Source organism: Hemitrygon akajei, chromosome 4 (genome assembly GCF_048418815.1).
Source record: "Hemitrygon akajei chromosome 4, sHemAka1.3, whole genome shotgun sequence".
In the NCBI taxonomy this organism is placed as follows: Eukaryota; Metazoa; Chordata; class Chondrichthyes; order Myliobatiformes; family Dasyatidae; genus Hemitrygon; species Hemitrygon akajei.
Genome location: NC_133127.1, coordinates 159196038 through 159220794, shown reverse-complemented (window position 1 = coordinate 159220794; position 24757 = coordinate 159196038). Strand labels below are relative to the sequence as shown.

Below are 24757 nucleotides of genomic sequence, written 5' to 3'. Positions count from 1 at the left end.
TCCCACACCTCTACATACAAAATAATATTAGGAACAAGAACTTATATCGTCCTTCTCTCATCCCCACTCTTGAAAAGATCAAGAGACCCAGCATAGGATGTTGAATGATTCTGGGATCTTTTTGGCTGAGCTACTGCTTTCCATAATTAGTTGAACTAAGGAAGCATAAGATTGTTTAGACTTGAGCCTCACCCTAAACTTAATTTACGTGACAAACCAACAGTTCTGCAATTCAGTTGGTTTTTTCTCTGAAGCATGCACTTTAGTATGGATTAAAATTTGGTCTCTGGAAAAGGATATTTCTGCAGAACAAAGATAGATGATATGGTAGTTGCTTTCTCAGTTTACATGTTGATATTCATGTAAGAATTATAAACGCCCAAGTAAGTGCTTCAGTTCTTTGACATTACCATTAACTGCATCAGAGAAAGCCACATTCTGTTTTGTATAGAGTTTCTAATGGATTTTGGAAGTAATCTGCCAGGAATAACCAGTCCTAAATTTGAATCTTTACTCTTGAAACAAGATTGTAAAAGCTGCATAGCCATTCTGTACTGTTTTTTTTAAAAAAAAACTCAATTCTTGAACAAAGTTATTATCAAGCCAAGTTGATGCAAAATAATCAGCTTTACAACAAAATAACAACTGGATAAATGAGTCCCCTGGTGCAAACTTGTTGAAATATACTTCCAGCAGATCTCAAGGAGTATACACAATAAATATTTCAGATCCAAGTCCTTGAATTTTATTGTTAACTTGTTTGTGCAACTCAAGTGTACATCTTAACCTACTGGGGGTTTAATATTTTTGAGTGTTTCAGATCTTTAGTATTTGTTCTAATCAGGTATGTACTTTGTTTCTCATGTTACATGTAATTTGCCTTAGGAAAGGATCAATTTAATGGGAAACTGCTTAGAACCACTCAATATCACTGTGAGAAAAAAGCTTTCCACCATAACTGACATATTTTATTGATTTTAGAAACATAGAACATAAAAAACATACAGCACAATACAGGCCCTTCGGCCCACAAAGCTGTGCCGAATATGTCCCTACCTTAGAAATTACTAGACTTACCCATAGCCCTCTGTTTTTCTAAGCTCCATGTACCTATTCAAGAATCTCTTAGAAGACCCTATTGTATCCGCCTCCACCACCGTTGCTGGCAGCCCATTCCACGCACTCACCACTCTGAGTAAAAAACTTACTGCTGATATCTCCTCTTTACCTACTCCCCAGCACCTTAAACCTGTGTCCTCTTGTGGCAACAATTTCAGCCCTGGGAAAAAGCCTCTATGACTATCCACATGATCAATGCCTCTTCTCATCATCTTCTATACCTCTATCAGGTCACCTCCATGCTCTGTTGCTCCAAGGAGAAATTGCCGAGTTCACTCCACCTATTCTCATAAGGCATGCCCCCCCAATCCATGCAACATCCTTGTAAATCTCATCTGCACCCTTTCTATGGTTTCCACATCCTTCCTGTAGACAGGCGACTAGAACTGAGCACAGTACTCCCAAGTGGGGTCTGACCAGGGTCCTATATAGTTGCAACATTACCTCTCGGCTCCTAAATTCAATTCCACGATTGATGAAGGCCAATAAGCCATACGCTGCCTTAACTACAGAGTCAACCTGCGCAGCTGCCCATGCAGTTCTCCTTGTGCATAAGTAAATTAAAAAGAATGCTTGAGATTGTAAGAGTGTGTGTGTTCTGACTCTGGTTATTTAGTTATTTTATTATCAGCAATGATACCATGAATTATGTTCTTGATCCTTGTTCCTCAAACTATCTTTTTGTCAGACAGTCAAAGATAGTGAATTTCATCATCATTATCTGCCTTCACAGCAAGGTGGCTCACATAGAACAAGTTTTCAGTGTGAAATTGGATGTTTTGGGTCTATAACACTATTATCAATACTTAAGAACTATCATAGTCTCCAGTGTTGTTGATGAAAAGGATGGTAAACTTGATGTTAGATGAGTTAAGTTTTAAAGATAAAATCTTAAAATCAGAATATTATTATTTTATTAGCTTTTGTGGATTTGGTGGGGTGTGCTTATAAATTTTATGTATCATTTTTGAGTAAAAAGCCCCTGCCACTGAATATTCATGCTCTTGGTTTAATTATGCTATCAAATTACTACTCTTTTCCATGAAATAGCCTGTAAATTGGAGAAAGGCTAACTTTGAGGAGATGTGAAAGGATTTAGAAGGAGTGGATTGGGACAATTTGTTTTATGGGCAGGATGTAATAGAGAAATGGCAGTAATTTAAAGGTGAAATTTTGAGGGTACAGAATCTTTATGTTCCTGTTAGGTTGAAAGGAAAGGTTAAAAGTTTAAGAGAGGCATGGTTTTTAAGGGATATTGGAAAATTGGTTTAGGAAAAAGAGAGATATCTACAATAAATATAGGCAGCATGGAGTAAATGAGGTGCTTGAGGAATATAAAGAATGTAAGAAGAATCTTAAGAAAGAAATTAGAAAAGCTAAAAGAAGATACAAGGTTGCTTTGGCAAGTCAGGTGAAAATAAATCCGAAGGGTTTCTACAGTTACATTAATAGCAAAAGAATATTGAAGGATAAAATTGGTCCCTTAGAGAATCAGAGTGGATAGCTATGTGTGGAGCCGAAAGAGATGGGGGAGATTTTGAACAATTTCTTTTCTTCGGTATTCACTAAGGACAAGGATATTGAATTGTGTAAGGTAAGGGAAACAAGTAGGGAAGTTATGGAAACTATGACGATTAAAGAGGAGGAAGTACTGGCACTTTTAAGAAATATAAAAGTGGATAAATCTCCGGGTCCTGACAGGATATTCCCTAGGACTTTGAGGGAGGTTAGTGTAGAAATAGCAAGGGCTGTGACAGAAATATTTCAAATGTCATTAGAAACGGGGATGGTGCCGGAGGATTGGCATATTGCTCATGTGGTTCCATTGTTTAAAAAGGGTTTCAAGAGTAAACCTAGCAATTATAGGCCTGTCAGTTTGACATCAGTGGTGGGTAAATTATTGGAAAGTATTCTTAGAGATGGTATATATAATTATCTGGCTAGACATGGTCTGATTAGGAACAGTCAACATGGATTTGTGCGTGGAAGGTCATGTTTGACAAATCTTATTGAATCTTTTGAAGAGGTTACGAGGAAAGTTGACGAGGATAAAGCAGTGGATGTTGTCTATATGGACTTCAGTAAGGCCTTTGACAAGGTTCTGCACGGAAGGTTAGTTAGGAAGGTTCAATCGTTAGGTATTAATATTGAAGTAGTAAAATGGATTCAACAGTGGCTGGATGGGAGATGCCAAAGAGTAGTGGTGGATAACTGTTTGTCAGGTTGGAGGCTGGTGACTAGTGGTGTGCCTCAGGGATCTGTACTGGGTCCAATGTTGTTTGTCATATACATTAATGATCTGGATGATGGTGTGGTAAATTGGATTAGTAAGTATGCAGATGATACTAAGGTAGGTGGCATTGTGGATAATGAAGTAGGTTTTCAACATTTGCAGAGAGATTTAGGTCAGTTAGAAGAGTGGGCTGAACGATGGTAGATGGAGTTTAATGCTGATAAGTGTGAGGTGCTACATTTTGATAGGAATAATCCAAATAGGACATACATGGTAAATGGTAGGGCATTGAAGAATGCAGTAGAACAGAGTGATCTAGGAATAATGGTGTATATAGTTCTCTGAAGGTGGAATCTCATGTGGATAGGGTGGTGAAGAAAGCATTTGGTATGCTGGCCTTTATAAATCAGAGCATTGAGTATAGGAGTTGGGATGTAATGTTAAAATTGTACAAGGCATTGGTAAGGCTGAATTTGGAGTATTGTGTACAGTTCTGGTCACTGAATTATAGGAAAGATGTCAACAAAATAGAGTACAGAGAAGATTTACTACAATGTTACCTGGGTTTCAGCACCTAAGTTACAGGGAAAGGTTGAACAAGTTAGGTCTTTATTCTTTGGAGTGTAGAAGTTTGAGGAGGGACTTGATAGAGGTATTTAAAATAATGAGGGGGATAGATCAGGTTGACATGGATAGGCTTTTTCCATTGAGAGTAGGGGAGGTTCAAACAAGAGGACATGAGTTGAGAGTTAGGGGGCAAAAGTTTAAGGGTAACATGAGGGGGAATTTCTTTACTCAGAGAGTGGTAGCTGTGTGGAACGAGCTTCCAGTAGAAGTGGTAGAGGCAGGTTCGGTATTGTCATTTAAAGTAAAATTGGTTAGGTATATGGACAGGAAAGGAATGGTGGTTTATGGGCTGAGTGCGGGTCAGTGGGACTAGGTGAGAGTAAGTGTTTGGCACGGACTAGAAGGGCCAAGATGACCTGTTTCCATGCTGTAATTGTTATATGGTTATAAATTTTGATATCAATAATGCTAAATTGATTAAAGTCAAAAGCTTTGCAAAATAATAAATATATAAACCTTTTTATTTGATATCTTAAAGAAATATTTGCCTGAATGCTTTCATGAGCTGATTATCTCTCTGATTTGTGCAGGCTGTAGGATATGATGGTGCCAGTGTCTTAGTCCATTGCTCTGATGGTTGGGATCGTACAGCACAGGTCTGTTCTTTGGGTTCTTTGCTGTTGGATCCGTATTACAGAACAATGAAAGGATTTATGGTAAGAAAGGCTAATCTTCATCATCTTAGTTCTCTGCAGATTGAATTCAATTTGATGAATAAGAATTCAGAATTTATTTTTCCATTTGACGGTGATTAATAAATTGAAGTGGCTTTAATTAGTCACTCAAATGTACACCTTGTAGGCAGCCAGGTTGATTGGATTCCTGTTAAATATACTTGCTGTGCATGCTGCTGCTTGAATGATGGAGGCTAAATTGCATTGCACTTTATACCATTTATTCTTGTATAGTCCACAAATTAGTTTATTTCTAACTTGGTTCAAATTCATGATCTTATCACTGAAAAGGATATTTAAATGCAAGTATTTCACTTTTTTGATTGCTATCATCCAACACTTTGGCAAATACAGTTCATGCATAACACCATGGATGATTTGGATGAATTATGATTCATCCAGAATAATTGAAGAAACGGGGAAAACCTGGCAACTGCAATTCATTTGTCATAGTCTATAATTTCGTAACAGATTAGGAAGGAGAAAATCTAACCCTGTCTCTGCAAACTAAATTAGTCTTGTCCTTTTGTCTTGCCCACTTAAAATGGTAGTTATTATCGTAAATCATAATGATGGAGGAATTCAGCAAGTCAGGCAGCAATAATGGAAGAGAATAAACAGTTGACCTATCAGGCCAACTCTCTACATCAGGACATGAAACAGCAACTATTATTCCCCCCCATAGATGCTGCCTGACTTGCCGAATTCCTCCAGTATTTTGTGTGTGTGGCTTAAGATTTCCAGCATCTGCAAAATCTCGTGTGTTTTATTCAATTCCATTATTGTTATTCTTTTTGTGCTATCTCAATATACTTGTGCATGAAGTAATCTGTTAGGATGACATGCCAACGAAGCTTTTAACTATGGCTCTGATCATATGACAATAATAAACCAATTATCAATTATTTTTCCTTGACACGGAGGCCATCTTTCATCCCATTGATTATCAAATTTGGGGAAATTTCAGTGATGTTGTTGCTCACCCAACGAGAAAGGATTGCAACTCCACCCACAAATAAGCTTTTCTCTATTTGGTTGCCATTTGTTGATGCAGTTCTTTGCTGACCCAGATTGATCTCACCACTATTTACCGAAGTACCAGGAGGCCCGTACCAGAGATTGTTGAAGGAGCCGGATAAATGTTTTAAGACAATATACCTTTGTGTATTCTGAAAAGCCTTATCATCTGAGATACTCTCCCTTTGTTGATATTTTGTTACAGTCCATGTGCATATTTCTCCTTTGTATGTAACAAACAATTGTACCTCTTTGTATGTATCATACAAAACACAGTTTCCTTTGAAAGTTTCCTTGGAAAGTCCTGTGAAGCTTGAGAGAGTAAAAGTGTCCTTCACCGCTACCCTTTTGACTCTGGTTGAGAATGCTTATAATTTTACTGAAGTTGTGCTGAATTTTTGGAGAGAGAAACAGCCAGTATTTAAGGCGAAATACCTTTTATTAGAAAGAGAAAATTAGAGCTAAAATAATTATTAGGTTCGGAGGCACCACATGGATTTGTTTGTGGGGGTGAGGAAAGAACAAAAAAGCCTGTATTAGGTAAGAGAATAATGATGTTGCCTTACTGTGGTGCAGCTGAAAAGGTGACAAAAGAAGCATAAGGTGGGTCACCATCCTGGAAAAGAGGGAATGGGATGAGAACAGAGCTATTAAAAAGAGCCTGTCCGATCACTCTGTAGAGAAATGCTTTGAGAAATTGGTGGGTGGCCAAAGCATTGATATGGAGGATTATATTGAATCAGATGCAGGAACTCAGAATAATCCAGCAGGAAGTAAGATGGAGGGAAATGTACTCAAGGTAACTAAAGGAATACTGGTTTATTATTGTCATGGGCCAACATGCAGTGAAAAGTTTGACTTGCATATTGTTTATGCAGATCAAATTAATCATTACACAGTTCATTAAGCTAAAATGAGTTAAAACAGTAACAATGCAGAATAAAGTCAGGATTGAGTTCAAGAATCGCAAGGTAATTTTGCAGCTCCATAAAACCCTGATTAGACCAGACTTGGAATATTGCCCTGGCCACCTCATCATAGGAAGAGTGAGGAAGTTTAGAGAGGGTGCAGAGAATTACTAGGATGCTGCCTAGATTAGAGGATGTACCTATTGAAGATAGATTGAGAAAGCTTGGGTTTTCTCTTTGGAGTGAAGGATGATTACAGTTGATAGAGGCGTACAAGGGGCATAGATAGTGTGGATAGCCTAAAACATTTTCCCAGGGTGGAAATGGCTAATACAAGGGTCGTAGTTTTAAGTGATTGGAGGAAAGTATGGATGTTAGAGGTATATTCTTTACAGAGAGTGGTGAGTGGGTGGAACGTCCTGCCAGGGCTAGTGACAGAGGCTGATGCATTAGGGGCAATTAAGAACCTCTGGTTTTAGAGAAGGGGTGAAATGTCAGCACATTGTGGGCCAAATGGCCTATACTGTGATGTAATGTTCTATGTTCTAAAGTGTAAAAGTTACTAGAAGAATGCAATGCAAGTAAATAATGAAGTGTAAAATCACAAGTGTCCGTCTTATCATACAAGAGGTCTGTTCAATAAAAAACACAAAATGCTGGCAGAACTCAGCAGGCCAGACTGCATCTATGGGAGGAGGTAATAACGACGTTTTGGGCCGAAACCCTTCATCAGGAGTGAAGTAACATGGGATGGTCAAGGGGGGATAAGAAGTGGTGGGAGGGATAAAGTAGAGAGCTGGGAAGTGATAGGCTGGAGGGAAATGGGCTGGGGGAAGGTGGAGAATTATGGGAAATTAAAGAGAAAGAAAGGTAGGGCTGGGGGGAGAGATTATAGAGAGGGGGGGAAAGAGAGAGAAAGAGAACCAGACTAAAATAATAGATAGGGATGGGGGTAAGGGTGAGGGGCAGGGGAATCAACGGAGGTCAGTGAGTTGGATGTTCATGCCGGCAGGAAGGAGGCTACCTAGGCGGGAGATAAGGTATTGCTCCATCGACCTGCGTGTGGCCTCATCTTGACGGTACAGGAGGCCATGGACAGACATGTCGGAGTGGGAGTGGTCTGTGGAATTGGAAGTGTGTGGCCACAGGGAGATCCCGCCACTGCTGGAGGACCAAGCACCGGTGTTCGGCGAAACGGTCTCCCAGTCTGCGGCGGGTCTTCCCAATGTATAAATGGCCACATCGGGAGCACTCCCGGATACAGTATATCACAGTATACAGTATAGGTCTGTTCAATAGTCTTTTAACAGTGGGATAGAAGCTGTCCTTGAGCCTGGCTTTTGTACCTTCTGTCTGATGTCTGAGAGGAGAAGAGAGAATGGGGTGGGTGGGGTCTTTGATTATGCTGGCTCCTTTACTGAGGTAGTGAGAAGTAGAGACAGTCCATAGAGGGGAGGTTGGTTCCTGTGATGTGCTAAGCTGTGTCTACATCTTTGCAGTTTCTTGAGGTCACTTGCAGAGCAATTGGCATACTGAGCCTTAAGCATCCAGACAGAGCTTATGCCGAGCCTCTGTGTACTCCTGGATTGACCATTAGCTACATTGATAAGAGTCAGGGAATATGTAATAGAGCTGGAATGTTTAATATCTTGTCAACCTTTTATCCTCCAGGTTCATATTAATAATCACTTGAATGAAACAAGAGTGCTGCTTATCATGAATTTGTGATGGGTCTAGTAGTCCAGTCCCAGTTTAGAAAATGTACTGTAAATGTAATTATAATTCTCAATACAAATAAACTTATTAATTGCTGATGCTATTAATGAAATGAATATATTGCCATAAAAATCTATTAATGTTTATTTTACCTAGATCTAGATCTCGCATAGCCTTGCAAACTACTCTTCGTGGGCAGTAAATCCTGGATGTGCCAGTGATATCCATAGCACATTATTGAAAATAAATTATACCTTAAAATGATTGCAGCATATAAGAATGGACATGGGCAGTAAAAAGCTGAGTGAATTGGGATAGAAGGAAAGTTAATAAATCTTTCTAAGTCTGCTTAGAAATCATGGTGGCAAAACAGGGCTATTGAAAGGGACCTGTCATTGCACAAACAGAACATGTCATCCGCATAAAAAAAATTAATAATTGCTGATAATTTGCCTGTTTGGCATTGTAGTTGCATAGGTTTTAGTGACAGGTTACTGAGCAGGTTTTTCAACATGTTTTTGTATTTTTCCGGAGGTGCAGTGCAATTTTCTGCTTTCTGAGATGGCAAATAAGATGTGGGAAAGCACAAACTCTTCCACAGATGGGGCATATGATGACTTGCAAGGAGAAAGAGTTGGTGGTTTGCCACTTATGCTGAGCCTCGGTGTTCACCTGATTCGTGACCTTTAGGCTCTCCGTAACATCTCAAGTGGTCCTTTTCCATTTTGAGCAGTGACGAGCCAGTGCTTCCCAGTAGTCAGATTGTTACATTTTTTTTCAAGGAGGCTGTAAGTACATTTGCAAATCTTTTCCTCTGTCCATCTGTAATCTCTTCCTGTAACAGAGCTTAAAATACTGTTTGTTGAGGGAGACTGGCATCAGCCATGTGTGGAATGAGGTTTGCTCAACATAGCTAACGGAATGTAATTGGGGTCTCACAGCCGGGGATGTTCTTCTGAGAGAGGGTGCTGATAGTGGTTCACTTGTCCTTCCAATAAATTTGGTGGATTTTGAGGAAACAGCATGGTTGTTATTTTTTTTCCTTGAAGTCTTTGAAATGCCTGCTGTAGATAGTTCAGATCTCAGAAGAGTTTTGTGACAGTTCTGAGCTCTTGATCATACATACCTGTTCCCTGAGTTAAGCAAAGGTTTTGCGGGCACATTTCAGGTATTGGTGGTTTTCAACGACATTCATATATGCTTTGCAGAATGGCTACCAAGGTAAGGAAATTGGTTGTCGCTTTCCCAAGTCCTGGCATAAACATTTATTTTGGAGAGGATTGGGGTGCTGCAGAGGCAGGTTGGGCTTTAATTTTGCAGATGTGAGTGCAAGTATAATATCAATATGATATTACTCAAGGCTGCGAATGAGCTGGGTTTTGGCTTCTGTGCAATGCAGGAATCCTGGATGAAAGCATTATAGCTGTTTGTGGTTACTTTTTAGAAAGCTAATCATTCAAGCAGTCGTTGTTGACCTCCATTTTTATAATTGATAGAGTATAACTAGGACTCCCATGTTGTGCATGTTGGTGTGGGCGAAGATGCTGACTTTTCTTTATATATTCTTCCAGTGGGATTGGGCTATTTAGTGGAAATAGGATGAATACTATCTTTGTTTCTGATCGTCCAAGCAGAGATATATAGGATGGAAGAAGTCCAGTGCTTTTATGCCAGATTTAAATTCTTGACCTGAAACACACTTCCTCAATTGAAGTGTCAGGGATTGAGTGTACAGTGACTTGGAATGCATGCAAGCATAATGTAAGTTCTTTGTTACTGCAGTTTTGATTATTAAAAGCTAGGTGACACTGTCCATAGTAGGATAGACAGTTCCCTATTAGACCTGTAAATCTACTTCAGTGAGAAGCTTGTTGGAGTTGAATTGTAGTATCACAATGAGACAGATCTGGTGGGGCAGGGTGACAGAATACAATGCAGCCTTGCTTGATTTTGGTCTTTGCTAAGATTGCCTGTGCTACGGATACATTTGTTGGGACCATTACTTGTATACAAACATAAATGAAATGTAAGTTGAAGGTGATCATCTCACAGCAGGAATTGAGAAGGGTTGATGGAGTCAAAGGCTTTAGCAAGGTTGAAACTGCTAAGTATGGTGGTTGTGATATTCCCTACATTTCACTTGTTGTATGGTCCACAGTGTCTAAGTGCAATTGTGTGCACAGTGGGCGGAGGTGGTTGAGGAGGACTCTGGCGATAATCCTCCCTGTGGTAGACAGCAGGGAGAACTCTCTGTAATACAGCTGGTTTTGTCTTTCTTGAAGGTTATAATTGTTGTGTCTCTGAGATTCATTGGCATAGCCTCCTGAGATGTATATTAAATACTCCCAACTATGTTTTAGAACTTCATCAGGGATGATTTCTGCTCCCAAGGCTCCCAATACTGGATTAAAATCTCCATCATGCCTTGACAGAACAGAAACAGCTCTACAGGCACCTGAATGCCAAGGTCCAGCAGAAACTCATGACCTAAATAACTGATGGTCTTTGGAAAGAATGAAGAAAGTCCAGTAACAAGCTGACAGCCATTATGTGCATGGGTTCTCCAGTGCTGTCAGGCCTTCTACATAGTCCCTTTCGATAGAGAACTCAGAATAAAGTTCAATTTTTCAAGGTCAACATCCCTTGAAAGGATTACTTCAAAGACTTTCTCAACCATGACTCTGCCCTTGATTTGAGCAGCTTGACTCTTACCCATATCATTCTCTTCAGTCCAGCTTGGCTGCTGTTCCTGGGGCAAATTGTGGTAAAAGCGGTTTTCCAAATAAAACAAATGCAAAGCTTAGGAATCAATATAGTGTCTCAGTTCATTATATTACACGAGCATTAAAACATAGTTTCTCTTCTTGATGTTGGGTTATCTATAGTGCTGTAAGTATGAAGTATTAAATATTTGATGAAATCATAATTGATCTGTTTTTTATTGTAAGGTTTTGATAGAAAAAGACTGGATTTCATTTGGTCATAAATTTACTGAAAGGTAAGCAAGTAGAACTTGTGTGAAAATTGATTTTAACCAAATGGAAAATGTGTAATGTCCCAGGGTGATGGCACAGAAACAGACCCTCCAGCCCAACTGGTCCTTGCTGACCACAGCATCTACCTTGCTGGTCCCAGTGACCCATGTTCGGCTCATAACCCTCCAAGTCTCTCATCTCCATTTACCTAACCAAATAACCGTTCACTTTATCCATACCCCCTCATGCCTTTCAAATAGAAATATAGTATCTCAAGGAGGAGCAGAAAATTGTAATATCCCAGTGTCCCCCTGACCAACACTGGCAGAATCTGATTCACTGCCTTTGCTGTTTATTGATCTACATTACTTGATAAGCTACATAGAAGATTGTCCTTAGGACACGTACATACTTTTTATTTGTTTGGACATTGGATTTATGCCACAGTTTTGAAAATAATTGAATCCAAGTATCTTGTAAAATAATGTTGGAGAAATAAATCAATATCTTGCTCCCAATGTTGAACTGTAATTTTCTGCTTGACTTTGGGATATTTTATGTCCATTTGAACAGGCTTAGGTTTTATTTGGTATCATGCTGACATCATAACATTATTGTATTAAACTTAATCAGAATCATATGTAAATTTTATAATGCATATTCCAAAATGTGACCAATCTGACATATTTTATTGAGATCCCAAAAGCTGAACAACTAAAAGGAAAGTTTTTGGAAAGGGATTGGGCTGTACACCATATGGCTCATTTACTCAAAAAGTCATATTGGTTGGTAAAAACTTGTGATGTAGTCAATGTTCTACAAATGCCACTTTATGTTACCTGTGGACTTCGAGTTTTCAGTATGCTTAATTTGTTCTTAAAACTAAGTATTCATAATACTTCAATTTTAGAAATGATGTCTAATTGTAAAACTAATGACCCATTTATCTTTTAGATTACTTATTACCTATCTATTTAATTACCAGCTATTTAATTACTATTTCAACACTGAGCAAGAATCCTATTAAATCCAATTTTCTAAGAGTTCACTAATGCACAGAGAGCATATATTGCCTTGAATAGCATCATTATACCCCAGTGGAAGTAGAATTGCAAGAAAAAATTTGTGAACCCTTTGCAGTTACCTGGTTTTCTGCACTAATTGCTCATAAAATGTGATCAGATCTTCATCTAAGTCACAATAATAGGCAAACACAATATGCCTACTCTAATAACACACAAACAATTGCATTTCTTCTTGTCAATACTGAGTATACAATTTAAACAATCACAGTCTAGGTTCAAAAAAATATGTGAAACTCTGGTGTAATGCCTTCTACATAAGCTATTTGGAGTAGGGCGTTCCAATCAATGAAATGAGATTGAAGGTGTGGCTTGTAGAGGTTCCTTGCCCTATATCTTTAAAAGAAGACACACAAGGTCACGTTACTGATAGAGCCTGCTCTTCTCAAGAAAGATCTGTTTATGTCACATGCCTTGATCAAAACAACTTTCAGAGCACCTTTAGAAGAATTGTAGAGATGCATGAAGCTGAAAAATGCTACGAAAGCATTTCTAAAGACCTGAGTTTTCATCAGTCCACAGTAAGAAATATTGTCTATTAATGGAGGAAGTTCAGTACTGTTGCTACTCTTCCCTAGGAGTGGGTGCCCTGCCAAGATTACACCAAAAGCACAATATGCAATCCTGAAGAAGAACCTGCAGCAAAAGACCTGCAGAAATCTCTAGAACTTGCTAAAGTCTCTGTTCATGAGTCCATTATAAGAAAAACACTGAACAAGAACAGTGTTCATGGAAGGACGTTATAAAGGAAACCATTGCTCTCCAAAAAAATGCTTCACGTCTCAAGTTTGCAGAAGACCACCTGGAGGTTCCACATCAATTCTGGGACAATATTCTGTGGACAGATGAGACAAAAGTTGAACTTTTTGGCAGAAATGCACAGCGCTATGTTTGGAGGAAAAGAAATGCACACCAACACCAAAACCTCATCCCATCTGTGAGGCATGTTGGAAGAAGCATCATGGTTTGGGGCTGCTTTGCTGCCTCAAGATCTGCTATCATTGAGGGAACAATTAATTCAAAATTATATCGACATTTTACAGGAGAATGTCAGGGTAGCAGTCTGTCACCTGAAACTTAATAGAAGTTGGTTGATACAACAAGAAAAGAATAAATCAACAACAGAAAGGTTTAAAAAGAAGAAAATTCCTATTTTGTAATGGCTGCGCCAGAGTCCAGACCTTAATCCATTTGAGATACCGTGGCATGACCTGAAGAGGGCTGTTTATGCAAGGTATCCCAGAAATATTGACCAACTGAAACAGTTTTGTATGGAGGAATGGCCTAAAATTCCTTCTTGCCATTGTGCAAGTCTGATCAGCAGCTACAAGAAACATTTTGGTGGAGGTTATTGCTACTAAAGGAGATTCTACCAGTCATTAAATACAAGGGTTCACATTTTTTCTGCCTTGATTGTGAATAATTAAAGACATGAAAAGTATTATTGTGTGTTATTAGTTTAGGCAGATTGTGTTTGTCTATTATTGTGACTTAGATGAAGATCAGATTACATCTTGAGTAATTAATGCAAAAAACCAGGTAATTGCAAAGGGTTCACAAACGTTATCTGCAACTGTACCCTGCAGTTCTGCAGTGTTTGTGCTCATGACTTGTTGGTGATGAGATCACAAGCCCTTCAATCTGCCAGGCACACTAAGTTATATTAACCATTTATTAATTTTTTTTATTAGTTTTTCAAAACATTTTACAAAATTAAAAACCCCAAATCCCAATGGGGAGCATTAATACAGTGCAAGATTAAGCATACAATAACAATATGCTACAAAGGAAGAGAATTTAACAAAAAAGCACCTAAATTAAAGACAAGTGAGCTTAGTGTCCTCCCCAAGCCCCACAACACAAGAAAAAAACAACAACAACTCCAGACCAACCACCACACAGTATAAAGAGTATAAGTCCGGACAGTCAAACTCCCAGACTGTGAATACACTTAGTAACAGAGGATAATAATGCCTACTACCAGAAAAAAAAGGGAGCTGAAAGCAAGGGACCGAAAAGAAGAAAAAAAAGAAGAAGAAAAAACCCTAGTCAAGAGGAAGGTTATGAAAGTACTCGATAAAAGGTCCCCAGACCTTATGGAACTTTAGATCCGAATTAAGAACTGAATAATGAATTTTTTCGAGGTCCAAGCAGGCCATAATGTCGTTAAGCCATTGCGCATGAGTGGGCGGGGCAACATCTCTCCATCTAAGGAGGATCAAGCGTCTCGCCAGGAGAGAGGCAAAGGATAGTATTCAGCATTTGGTCGGACCCAGACATAAATCTGTCTCGCTCCAAAAACCGAACAGAGCAATTAAGGGGTTAGGTTCTAGGTGCTGATTCAGAATACCCGATAATGTAGTGAAGACATCTTTCCAGAATTTCTCCAAGCTAGGACAGAACCAGTACATGTGGATGAGAGAGGCCACGCCCCTCTTGCATTTATCACAGAGCGGACTAATGCCAGGGTAGAATCGAGATAGTTTAGATTTAGACATATGGGCTCTATGAACAATCTTAAACTGTAAGAGGCAATGGCGAGCACAAAGGGAGGTTGAGTTAACCGATTTGAGAACTGAGTCCCAGCTCTCCTCGGATAAGGAGATATTTAAATCCTGCTCCCAGGCCATTTTAATTTTATCCACAGGGACCCGTCGTAAGGCTGCTAGTTTATCTCGGATAGTTGAACACCTAGTGGATTAATGGAAAGAAATAGGTCCATAGCATTTTTCGCAGGCATTTCAGGAAAGTTAGGAATTAAAGGAGCAGTAAAGTGTCGGATTTGGAGATATCTGAAAAAGTGAGCGTTAGGCAGGTTGAACTTAACGGAGAGCTGCTGAAAAGAAGCGAAGCGATTATCAATGAAGAGATCTTCGAAATGTCTAATGCCCTTCCTGTACCAAACATGGAATGCTGAATCGTACGTAGTAGGTAAAAAAAGGTGATTATGTGCGACAGGGCTAGAAACGGAAAACCCCTGGAAACCATAGCATTTCCTGAACTGAGCCCATATACGCAAAGTGTGTCTAACCAGAGGATTAGCTATTGATCTGGGCAGACTGCTAGAGCCAAGAAGTGCAGATATAGATAATTCTTTAGTGGAGCTCAACTCCATTGCCACCCAGTTAGGGCACTCAGGTTGACCGTGGAAGAAAGACCAGAAGGCAGCACAACGTATATTAGCTGCCCAGTAATATAAGCGAAAGTTAGGTAAAGCCATGCCACCCTCTTTTTTAGATTTTTAGAGGTGGATTTTATTAATTCTAGAGCGCTTATTCTGCCACAGATATGACAAAATAATAGAGTCTAAGGAATCAAAAAAAGATTTAGGAATAAAAATTGGGATAGATTGAAATAAGTATAAAAATTTGGGGAGAACATACATTTTAACAACATTAATACAACCTACCAAGGACATAGATAGAGGTGACCATTGTACCAGACTCTGTTTTATAGCATATGAAAGCTTGACAAAGTTTTCATGAAAGAGATCTTTAAACTTCCTTGTGACTGTAATTCCAAGATAAGTAAATTGATTATGGACTACTTTAAAAGGGAGATCACGAAATATTAGTTCTTGTGCTTCTTTATTAATTGGGAAAAGTTCACTCTTATGTAAGTTGAATTTATAGCCAGAGATCTGGCTAAACTGGTCAAGAAGTGAAAACATTAGAGGTAAGATGTAGACGGATTTGAGAGAAAGAGTAATAAGTCATCAGCATAGAGAGAAACTTTATGCTCAACACCCCCTCTCCAAATCCCGGTCAATTCAGGACAATTTCGAAATGCTATCGCCAGAGGTTCTATAGCCAAATCAAAGAGAAAGGGACTTAAGGGGCATCCCTGACGGGTGCCACGTTTGAGATTAAATACTTGGGATTTCTGAAAATTAGTTCGAACAGAAGCAGTAGGACACAGGTACAGCAATTGGATCCAAGAGATGAAACTTTGGCCGAGGTCAGATTTTTCTAAGACTGCAAAAAGGTAGTTCCACTCTATACGGTCAAATGCTTTCTCCGCATCAAGGGAGATAACACATTCAGGAGTCCCAGTTGGAACTGAGTATAAAATATTAAATAGACGCCGAATGTTAAAAAAAGGGAGACGGTTTTTAATAAAGCCTGTTTGGTCATCAGAGATAATGGAGGGAATAACGGTTTCTAATCTATGAGCCAACTCTTTAGCTAAGATCTTTACATCAACATTGAGCAGAGAGATCGGCCTGTACGAGGAACACTCTGTTGGGTCTTTGCCCTTTTTTAAAAGAAGAATAATAGATGCCTCATTGAAAGAGGGTGGCAATTTGCCGTAATTAAACGAGTCAGATAATACTGAAAGTAACTGAGGAGAAAGAAGTGAGGAGAATGATTTATAAAATTCCACAGGGAACCCATCAGGTCCAGGAGATTTCCCTGAGGACAGTGCAGAAATTGCAAAAGATATTTCTTCTGGTTATATTAACCATTTAGAGAGTTTTCATTTCACTATTGCTTTTATAGGACCTGTCTCTCATGTACAACCACATTGACTTGTAGACCAGAAAAGTGTTTTTAGTGAGAAAACAAGAAGTTTAAAAATGGGGAATTACTTTAATGCTGCTTTTCCTTCTTGGCCCTTTTTTATTTTATAGATGTGGCCAACTTGATGGGGACCCCAAAGAAATATCTCCGGTGTTTACACAGTTTATTGAGTGTGTTTGGCATCTGACAGAACAGTTTCCTCGTGTTTTTGAGTACAATGAAGCTTTCTTGCTTGAGATCCATGAACACGTTCATTCCTGCCAGTTTGGGAACTTCATTGGAAACTGCCAAAGAGAACGAGAAGACATGAAGTAAGTGTTATTGCACATCTGTATGGTAGATTTGGTAAAGTATCTGTTGTCTGCAGCTCACATGGAATGTGCTGATTAATGAAGCAAATTTGAGATTCAAAATGGTATGCACGTTGTATAGTTAATTCTTATTTGCAAATTAACAGATAGTATAATGTAATTAAATTCATACTGGGTGCTATGAACATAGACGTATGATCACACACTAGAGTGAATAACTAACCAAATCAACTTCCCGAAGTATATAATGCAAATCAATAACGTTTGGAATAGGTTTGAATCATTTTAATTAATTGGTGATGAAAGAAGGATATCTGAGGCATGATGAATTCTTACAAATGTTTGACTTGCCTTGACAAATTTTTCAGAACTTTTAACAGAAGATCTGTGACATAAACATTGCCTTAGAAAATTATAGATCCTGCCATTGACCTTGTATACTGCCTTCAAATTCGATCTACCAAATTGAATCACTTCATGTTATCCAGATTTATTTCCATTTGCCACCTCCCTGCCCAGCTTTGCATCCTGTCTGTTCTCCATTGTAATCTATGTCAACCTTTTACACTATCTACAACACCACCCATTTTCATATCGTCTGCAAATTTGCTAATGCATCCCGCACCACTTTCTCATCCACGTCATTTATAAAAATCACAAATACCAGGGGTCACAGAACAGATCCCTGTGGAACACCACTAGCTACTGACCTCCAGGCAGAATACTCTCCCTCTGTGGGCATGCCAGTTCTGAATGAAGGCAACCAAGTCCCTATGGATCCCATTCCTTACGACATGTATCTTGATGTTAGTAATGTGAGTATTACCAATAAATTCATTGTGGCTAGAGTTCTGTGAATTAATCCTAGATGCAATTAATATGCTCCATTTTAAGTGTTATTGAGAATTGATGGTATGTACATAAGAACAAAATTTGATAAGTATTAATGGAATTTTTATGAGTGTCATAATGTTTTTAAACACTTCTTAGAGAAGCAATATTTGAAACAATTGTTTTTTTTAATCGTAGAATTCAACACAAAACCCATTCCTTATGGTCACATCTTTTGGAAAATCAACATAAGTATTTGAACCCACTGTATAATCCGAATCTCCCTTGTGTACATGAAGTGCTCGAACCAAACACTGTCTCCTTCAACTTCAAGTAAGCTTCAATATTTGTTAAAATTCTGTACAAAAATATGCAACTTTGTTTATTTCTTTAATTTCCAATTCTCAATTACGTTTACAGGTTTTGGCGCTGTATGTATCATCAGTTTGATAAAGTAATGCATCCCAGGCAATCACAACTTGGATTAGTTCTATCTGTCAGTGAACAGAATAAACAACTGGAGATTGAAGCCAAAAAACTGGAGGAAGTGAGTTAATACCAGCTGCCTTAGGCACGAAGGTCCACAGTATAGTGCCACTTGGTGCTTTGCATGATGTATTTGCATAAATTAATATATTGCATATTTTACTTGGTGACAGGAACAAATTGGCTTTTACCTTGCAATAATAAAATTAACAATAAGATAGCAAGGGTATTGGTGCAAAAGAAAGTTCCCAACAATTTCTCATAATTAAGGGTTTCCTTATTGCTGCAAGTACAGTCCTGCATGAAATTAATACAGGATAGTTTTATATATTTATCTTCTTATCTGGCACCTGATATACAAAAGTCATCCCAAGCTCAGTAGGGGGAAAGAGATTCATGCGTGTTAGGGCTTCCAGCTGGAATCCAATATATTCTTGGAGATTTTATCACATGACCTCCTGCACTGCTGAACAATATTACAGCCCCTTTATCACTAAAGTTGTTTAAAGATAGTGTCAAATGTCAGACCTTTTTTTAATGCCACTTTGGTTTCACTTCTGAGCTACTCCATCATATCTAGGAGATAGTTTTAACTACAGTAGATTGCAGTTAATTGGGACACATCATGACCAGTACATTTTGGCCCAATTAAGCAGCTGCCTCAATTAGGTGAAGTTTCATGGAAATTATTGAAAGGGTATAAAAAAAGACAAACTACAGTTTAAATGAGTAACAAATTATGTATTTAAATAAAATAGAGTAAATGAGAATGCTGCCGGAAGTATGACAGTACTATAAAACTGCATATTAATTCTTAATCGTTATCAACGGAGGAATTCATCCAGTGTATGCAATGAGCAAAGTCAGCACAGGCACCTAGAACAGATAATGGACTGCCTTCATACAATGCTATCCACGGTCCCCGCCGTTTCGGGCATCTCCAAGCCTAAAAGCTTGAAACTGCAGTAAGCAAAGTTCAGAATTGTCCTACTGCTTATTTCTCATCAACTATCAGTGACAAAAATCACTGCTTTTTGAACACAAGCATGCACTACTGACGCTATTTTAAAACTGTTAGCTCGAAGCACAGTGTAGCATCTAACAACCACACAAGTGAATGCAACTGACACTAGTTAGAATTTGTCCAGCAACAGTCTTCTGTCCCAATTAAGCAGCAAAGTATCTCAAATAAATAAGGGGAATTCCTTGATTAATTTTTGTTCTTTAAGAGTTGTCCCAGTTAACCGAAATCCACTGTGTTTGGTGATATGAAGGAAATCTGCATATCTTAAATGTGTGACATTTGACCATAATATTTTGTCCAGTGTTTAGTTCAAGTCAAAGGGTTTTCCAGTTAATTGAGGAATTTTTTGTTTACTTTGTTCTTTTACAGAAAATAATAAATTTGGGAGAAAAACCAGGAACAGTTATCAAAAGGGAACATTTTCATTCGGTTAGCCAGTTATCACGGACACTAAAGACTGCTGAAAATGTTTGTAAAGAAAAGCAAACAATGATGGAAAATAACCCGATTAGAACAGTGGAAGGTGGTAATGCTCCTGAAGATGGTTGCAAAGATCTCAAGTCTGGTTTCTCTAAAGCTGAGCCCATATTGGTTAATTTGGAACTTGGCATGGCAAAGATGACCTGCTAATTCAGAAAGAGACAGACATCACTTACAGATCTTGGGAAGTCCTTCAAGAAAATGTTAACTGAAATGTGCTGTAGTATGGAAAAAGATGCTTGGCCTACAAGCCTTCAGTTCTGTGGTTAATGGCACAATTACGCACCATTTGATTTTGTTTCAGAAAGTTTAAATGTCTCGTCATTATCTGATATGTAAAATTTGAATGGACTAAATCTGAAAATTTCAATCTAAAAATATGTACTATCTTTCGTTTAATTGCGATCTAAATCAATGAGGTTGCACTGCCCAAAAATTGTGAATATAGTAGTTATAGAAATTTTTCTTTCAACTAATGTAGTCTAAATGTTTTGCAGTGTGTTTACTAAAGAAATTACCTGTAATAATTTGGGTAGTGCAATTAATGGTATTGGTTCTTTGAAAGTTAGTAATTTGTGAAGCTTTAGCATCTCTGCAACATAATGGGGAAAATAATTGTTGATTAGAATATAATGAATAATATTGTAAATACAGCAGAACAATCTTGCAGCTACTGTTCAGCTACCAAAGTATGAAATCCATTAGACTAGCATTATATTAGGTCCAATGTAGCAGGAGTAGCAATAGTGTTCTTCAAATCATGGTCATGGAACCAACTGTAGAAAATGGCCTGCATTTGTCTCATCCACTATTCTTGCAGAAAACTTGATGACATCCTGGAAAAGCAGATTTTTAAAAAAGGGAATTAACTTGAATGTTCTGGACTTGATTATTACCTTGATACTTAAAACAAATACTTTATGTGATGCATTCCGGGAAGCTGACTTTGCATTGACATACTGCTATTTATTTTTGAGCAAGGATATCTGAGAATCAAGTCAGTATTTTGTGGCATCTAGACCCTGGGGGTGGGGGGGGGGGGGGGTGGAAACTTGCATTGATCTGGCTTTGACAGATTGTTGTTGTTTTGAATGTTACCCACTTCTTTTGTTCCTTGTATTTGTTGTCTAGGTTGGGTATATTTAATATTGGGAGTATGTGTGAATTGTATTAACCAATCTGGACTGTTAGTAATGTAGTTCAGGGATAAGCTTGGTTACGGTTCTCTGTTACCTAGCCTGAGGCATATAAATGTGTAATGGGAGGGAAAAAAAATCATCATTCTTAAAATGGCTCTTGGGGGTTCCAGGACCCTGGTAAACAAATGATATGCAAATATGTTTTGGTAGGTGGGGTAAATTTATTTGTAAGGATTGAAATTATGTACTCAATGCCGAGCTCATCATGCTCCCTATTAGGTTGAAGCCTGCTGAATCGTTGAAAATAATTTTGTCAGCCATAGGAGCTCCATACAGCTAAAATCAGCATAAAAATATTTCTCTTCTGCTCCTTCACTGTAGCTGAAATGTTTGATTTATTTGCAATGTTTTGGACTTGATTATATGGTGTAGTTTAGAGGTCCAACACTTCCTTTTACTTGGCATATAAATAAGATATAAAAGCAGAGTAGCAGTTCAACTTCATGAAATGTGCAGACTGTTCTTGGAAATCATCCCCATAGTAGAGTATCTCCATATTCCTCAGGGTTTATGGCTGTTCCTTGCACTAATAATATTGATCTTGATATGTTTACAGAAGTTGAACACAACCTTTAGATAGTGTCATTTGAAGGTCACAGGTTTTCAAAAATTAGAGAGCTATTAAAATTGCTTTTTATTGTATATGATCACTGTGCAAATACTAAAAATATTAACCACCAACCTTTAAGCCTTTTTAAAAGTCATTATTTTAAATCTACTGATCGAAATCTAAAGGAATTCTATCAAAATTACAAATTTTGTGATGTGAGGTGAGGCTGCAGAGCTGTGCTACATAGAAATTACCCGTAACAAAGAATTTGGATAGATGTGTTCGAATTTCTGTTGTGTGTTTTCTGTTAATGTGGTATCTGCACTTTATTATGGTAGAAGATTTAATTTAACAATTTAGTATAATTATAATTCATGAGAGAATTCTCACTGTAATAATTTACTAATATGTTTACCAGGATACATTCTTTCAGATGTAATCTTGATTAGGGATCTTACAGGAAGTTCTCATCCAGATGACACTATACAGTTTTCTTATATTGATACTAAATTATGTAGATTGTGCCTGCAGATTTTAAATGTGCACATTTAGGCAGCAGGGCTTCATATTGGAAGTGAGCATTTAGAAAATTGGCCTTATTAGTGCTTTCTGAAGCCCAAAAGCCACCCACTTGGTTCTCTTTTTAAAATGATTGATGTGTCATTAACGGGTAAAGTTACGTGAATTCTTTTTCAAATAATGTAGATTTTTCAAGTTAAACATACAAAGGGATGAATGTTTAAGACAAATGTGTGTACAGCACTTTAACTTACAAGATAAATGCAAGTTCTTTGTCTTTCATTGCAGTGTTGACAGACATTCCGAAACTTATTTACTTTCAACCTTAACTTTTTTACAAAAGTTGTGACAAAATGTAGAAAGTTGCATTTTCAGAGTTAACAGGGGGCTTTGATTTTAATGGGCACTACCCATGGATAGTCATGTGAGAACGAGAAATGAGAGAAGACTAAGTTAATTTAAATCAGCCCCCTTTCTATCTGAGGCAAAGAATTCTGGAGTTCTCTTCAACATTGCCTCTCTATCTTTTAACACATTGATGGCTATCACGAAGTAGGACTTGATTGACAGAATAATAGGGAAGAAGCTCAAAATAACATTGGGCAAGAATGATGTTTTAAACAATGGGGAAACAATCTTGAAAGTTCACAAATTAATTCAACTGTTTGTTTAAATAACATTCACTCATTAATTCATTTATAATTTATAAAATCTAGTGCACCAGGGACAGGAAAAGTTGTTTGATAAATGTGTTTTTGTACATAAATATTTGCATGCACTAGTACCCTTACAATGGAAGCATTCCACTTTCCTTTGGGGAGTTAGGATAGTCACTGAGAAGGGATAAGTTTTCCCACTGTGGGTGCCTTCAAATCTTTTGTTCAACTATGATCTATAATGGCCTTTAATAAGATTTGGTGCTTTATTTTATATTTTTAATTTGAATATTATTTTTGCTTTTGCTCCATGATCCCTTCAAGATGCAGACTGGCATATAATGCTGCTGATTTGTTATACTAACTGTTCTGTAACGAGAGAACTGCTTGCACAGATGGTCTGACATTTAAGTTGTAGGGAATGTTTCCGGTAAGTAAAATGGTCAAAAAGACATGTTTGAGCTTTTGGATTTTGCTACTGGTGCAGGTCATTTAATGGCAATGGTGAGTAATCGTTAGTGGTGCCCTTTTCTTGTCATGTTTTATATATGTTAAAGTTTAGTTATTAAAAATATTTAATATTTCTTGCCTGTGTTTTAAACACAATGTCTAAAAATTTTAAGGCACCATGTGGTGTAAAGTATTGCAGGGACCTAATGTGTTAATAAAAAATATTTTATTTAGCACTTAAATAATATTCATCACATCTGTTTTCAAGATCAGAGTCTAGTTTTTATTTACACAGAAATCTTGATTTTAAAAAATTGGAAGTGAGCTTGGTGGATTGGTGAAATACCAAGTAATATTCAGAAAATAAATTACACAAATCCAAAAGCTTGGGATCAAATACATTTTAAGTGTCTTTTTAGTCAAAATAATAATCCTACCTCTAATTAGGTATTATGTATCTATCTGTGTTCGCTATATTGACCAATAAATTACAGTCCCAATTGTAGTTTTGGAGAAATGCTGTACAACTGTGTGTACCTGTACTGCTGTACAGAGTTTTGCTGATTGTCCTGGTTCATAAATATATCTGATAATTATTTGAGTGTGTGTAAAAGGTGTGGGGGTTGGGAGGTAATGAGTGTTGGTAGGTACAAAAGGGTAGGGCTGGTGGGAGAGCTGACAACACTTAAAACCAGTAGGAATGCTTGAAGCAACTGCCTTTAATTTTTTAAAGTGCACTAAAATTTCAGCTTTGATGTTTTACTGTTAGACCCAAGGATTAATCATTAATTCTAGTCTTGCTGTGAGTTCATAGTGTGGGGTGCAGTCCTTTGTATTACTGTTTGAAATGTTTAATGTGAGGTGGTCTGAGTATTCAGTGTGGCTAAAGAAACTCCAGGAAGACTTTTACATAATCTGGACACTGTTGCCTTAAATCTAAAAACAAGCAAAATATATTTGGAATGCTATTTTGTTTAAACTTTCTGTAAAATAAAGCTCAAAATGTTGAGCTATTAAAATAACAGCTGTAATTTTCCTTGTATTGCTTGTATTTCTAAAAAAAAAGAATAAAAATATAGAATCATAGCATCTTGCTATGATTCATAGTAAATACATCTTTCTACTCATTGTGCTTATGCTAGTTTTTTGAAAGAGCTGTTAGTGGTTCAGCAGCTGCTTTTCCCCGAGAATTGCAAAGAATATGTGGCACAGAAAAGGGGGTTAATACTTCATTCAGACTATGTTCTGTCTGCTCATCAAAATCTCTCAGCATAATGTTCTAATCTTGAGCATCTCTTGAATGTGTCCATACTTTCTGCCTCAGCTATTCCCTATCATTGCAAGTTCTGAATTCCCAGCATTTTTTGGGATAGATTCTTC

General features: G+C 37.7%; 1 protein-coding gene across 2 annotated transcripts in view; it reads left to right on the top strand.

Moving 5' to 3' along the window:
• Positions 1 to 24504, top strand: part of mtmr6 (myotubularin related protein 6) — a 38253-nt gene extending 13749 nt beyond the window's left edge. For both annotated transcript variants that reach the window (XM_073043750.1, XM_073043751.1), the window contains 6 exons: positions 4510 to 4635; positions 11243 to 11292; positions 16982 to 17182; positions 18212 to 18346; positions 18434 to 18560; positions 19893 to 24504. In XM_073043750.1, the coding sequence (XP_072899851.1) occupies positions 4510 to 4635; positions 11243 to 11292; positions 16982 to 17182; positions 18212 to 18346; positions 18434 to 18560; positions 19893 to 20153 (900 nt within the window). In that variant the 3' untranslated portion in view covers positions 20154 to 24504. The remainder of the gene's footprint in view (positions 1 to 4509; positions 4636 to 11242; positions 11293 to 16981; positions 17183 to 18211; positions 18347 to 18433; positions 18561 to 19892) is intronic.
• The last annotated feature ends 253 nt before the right edge of the window (positions 24505 to 24757 follow it).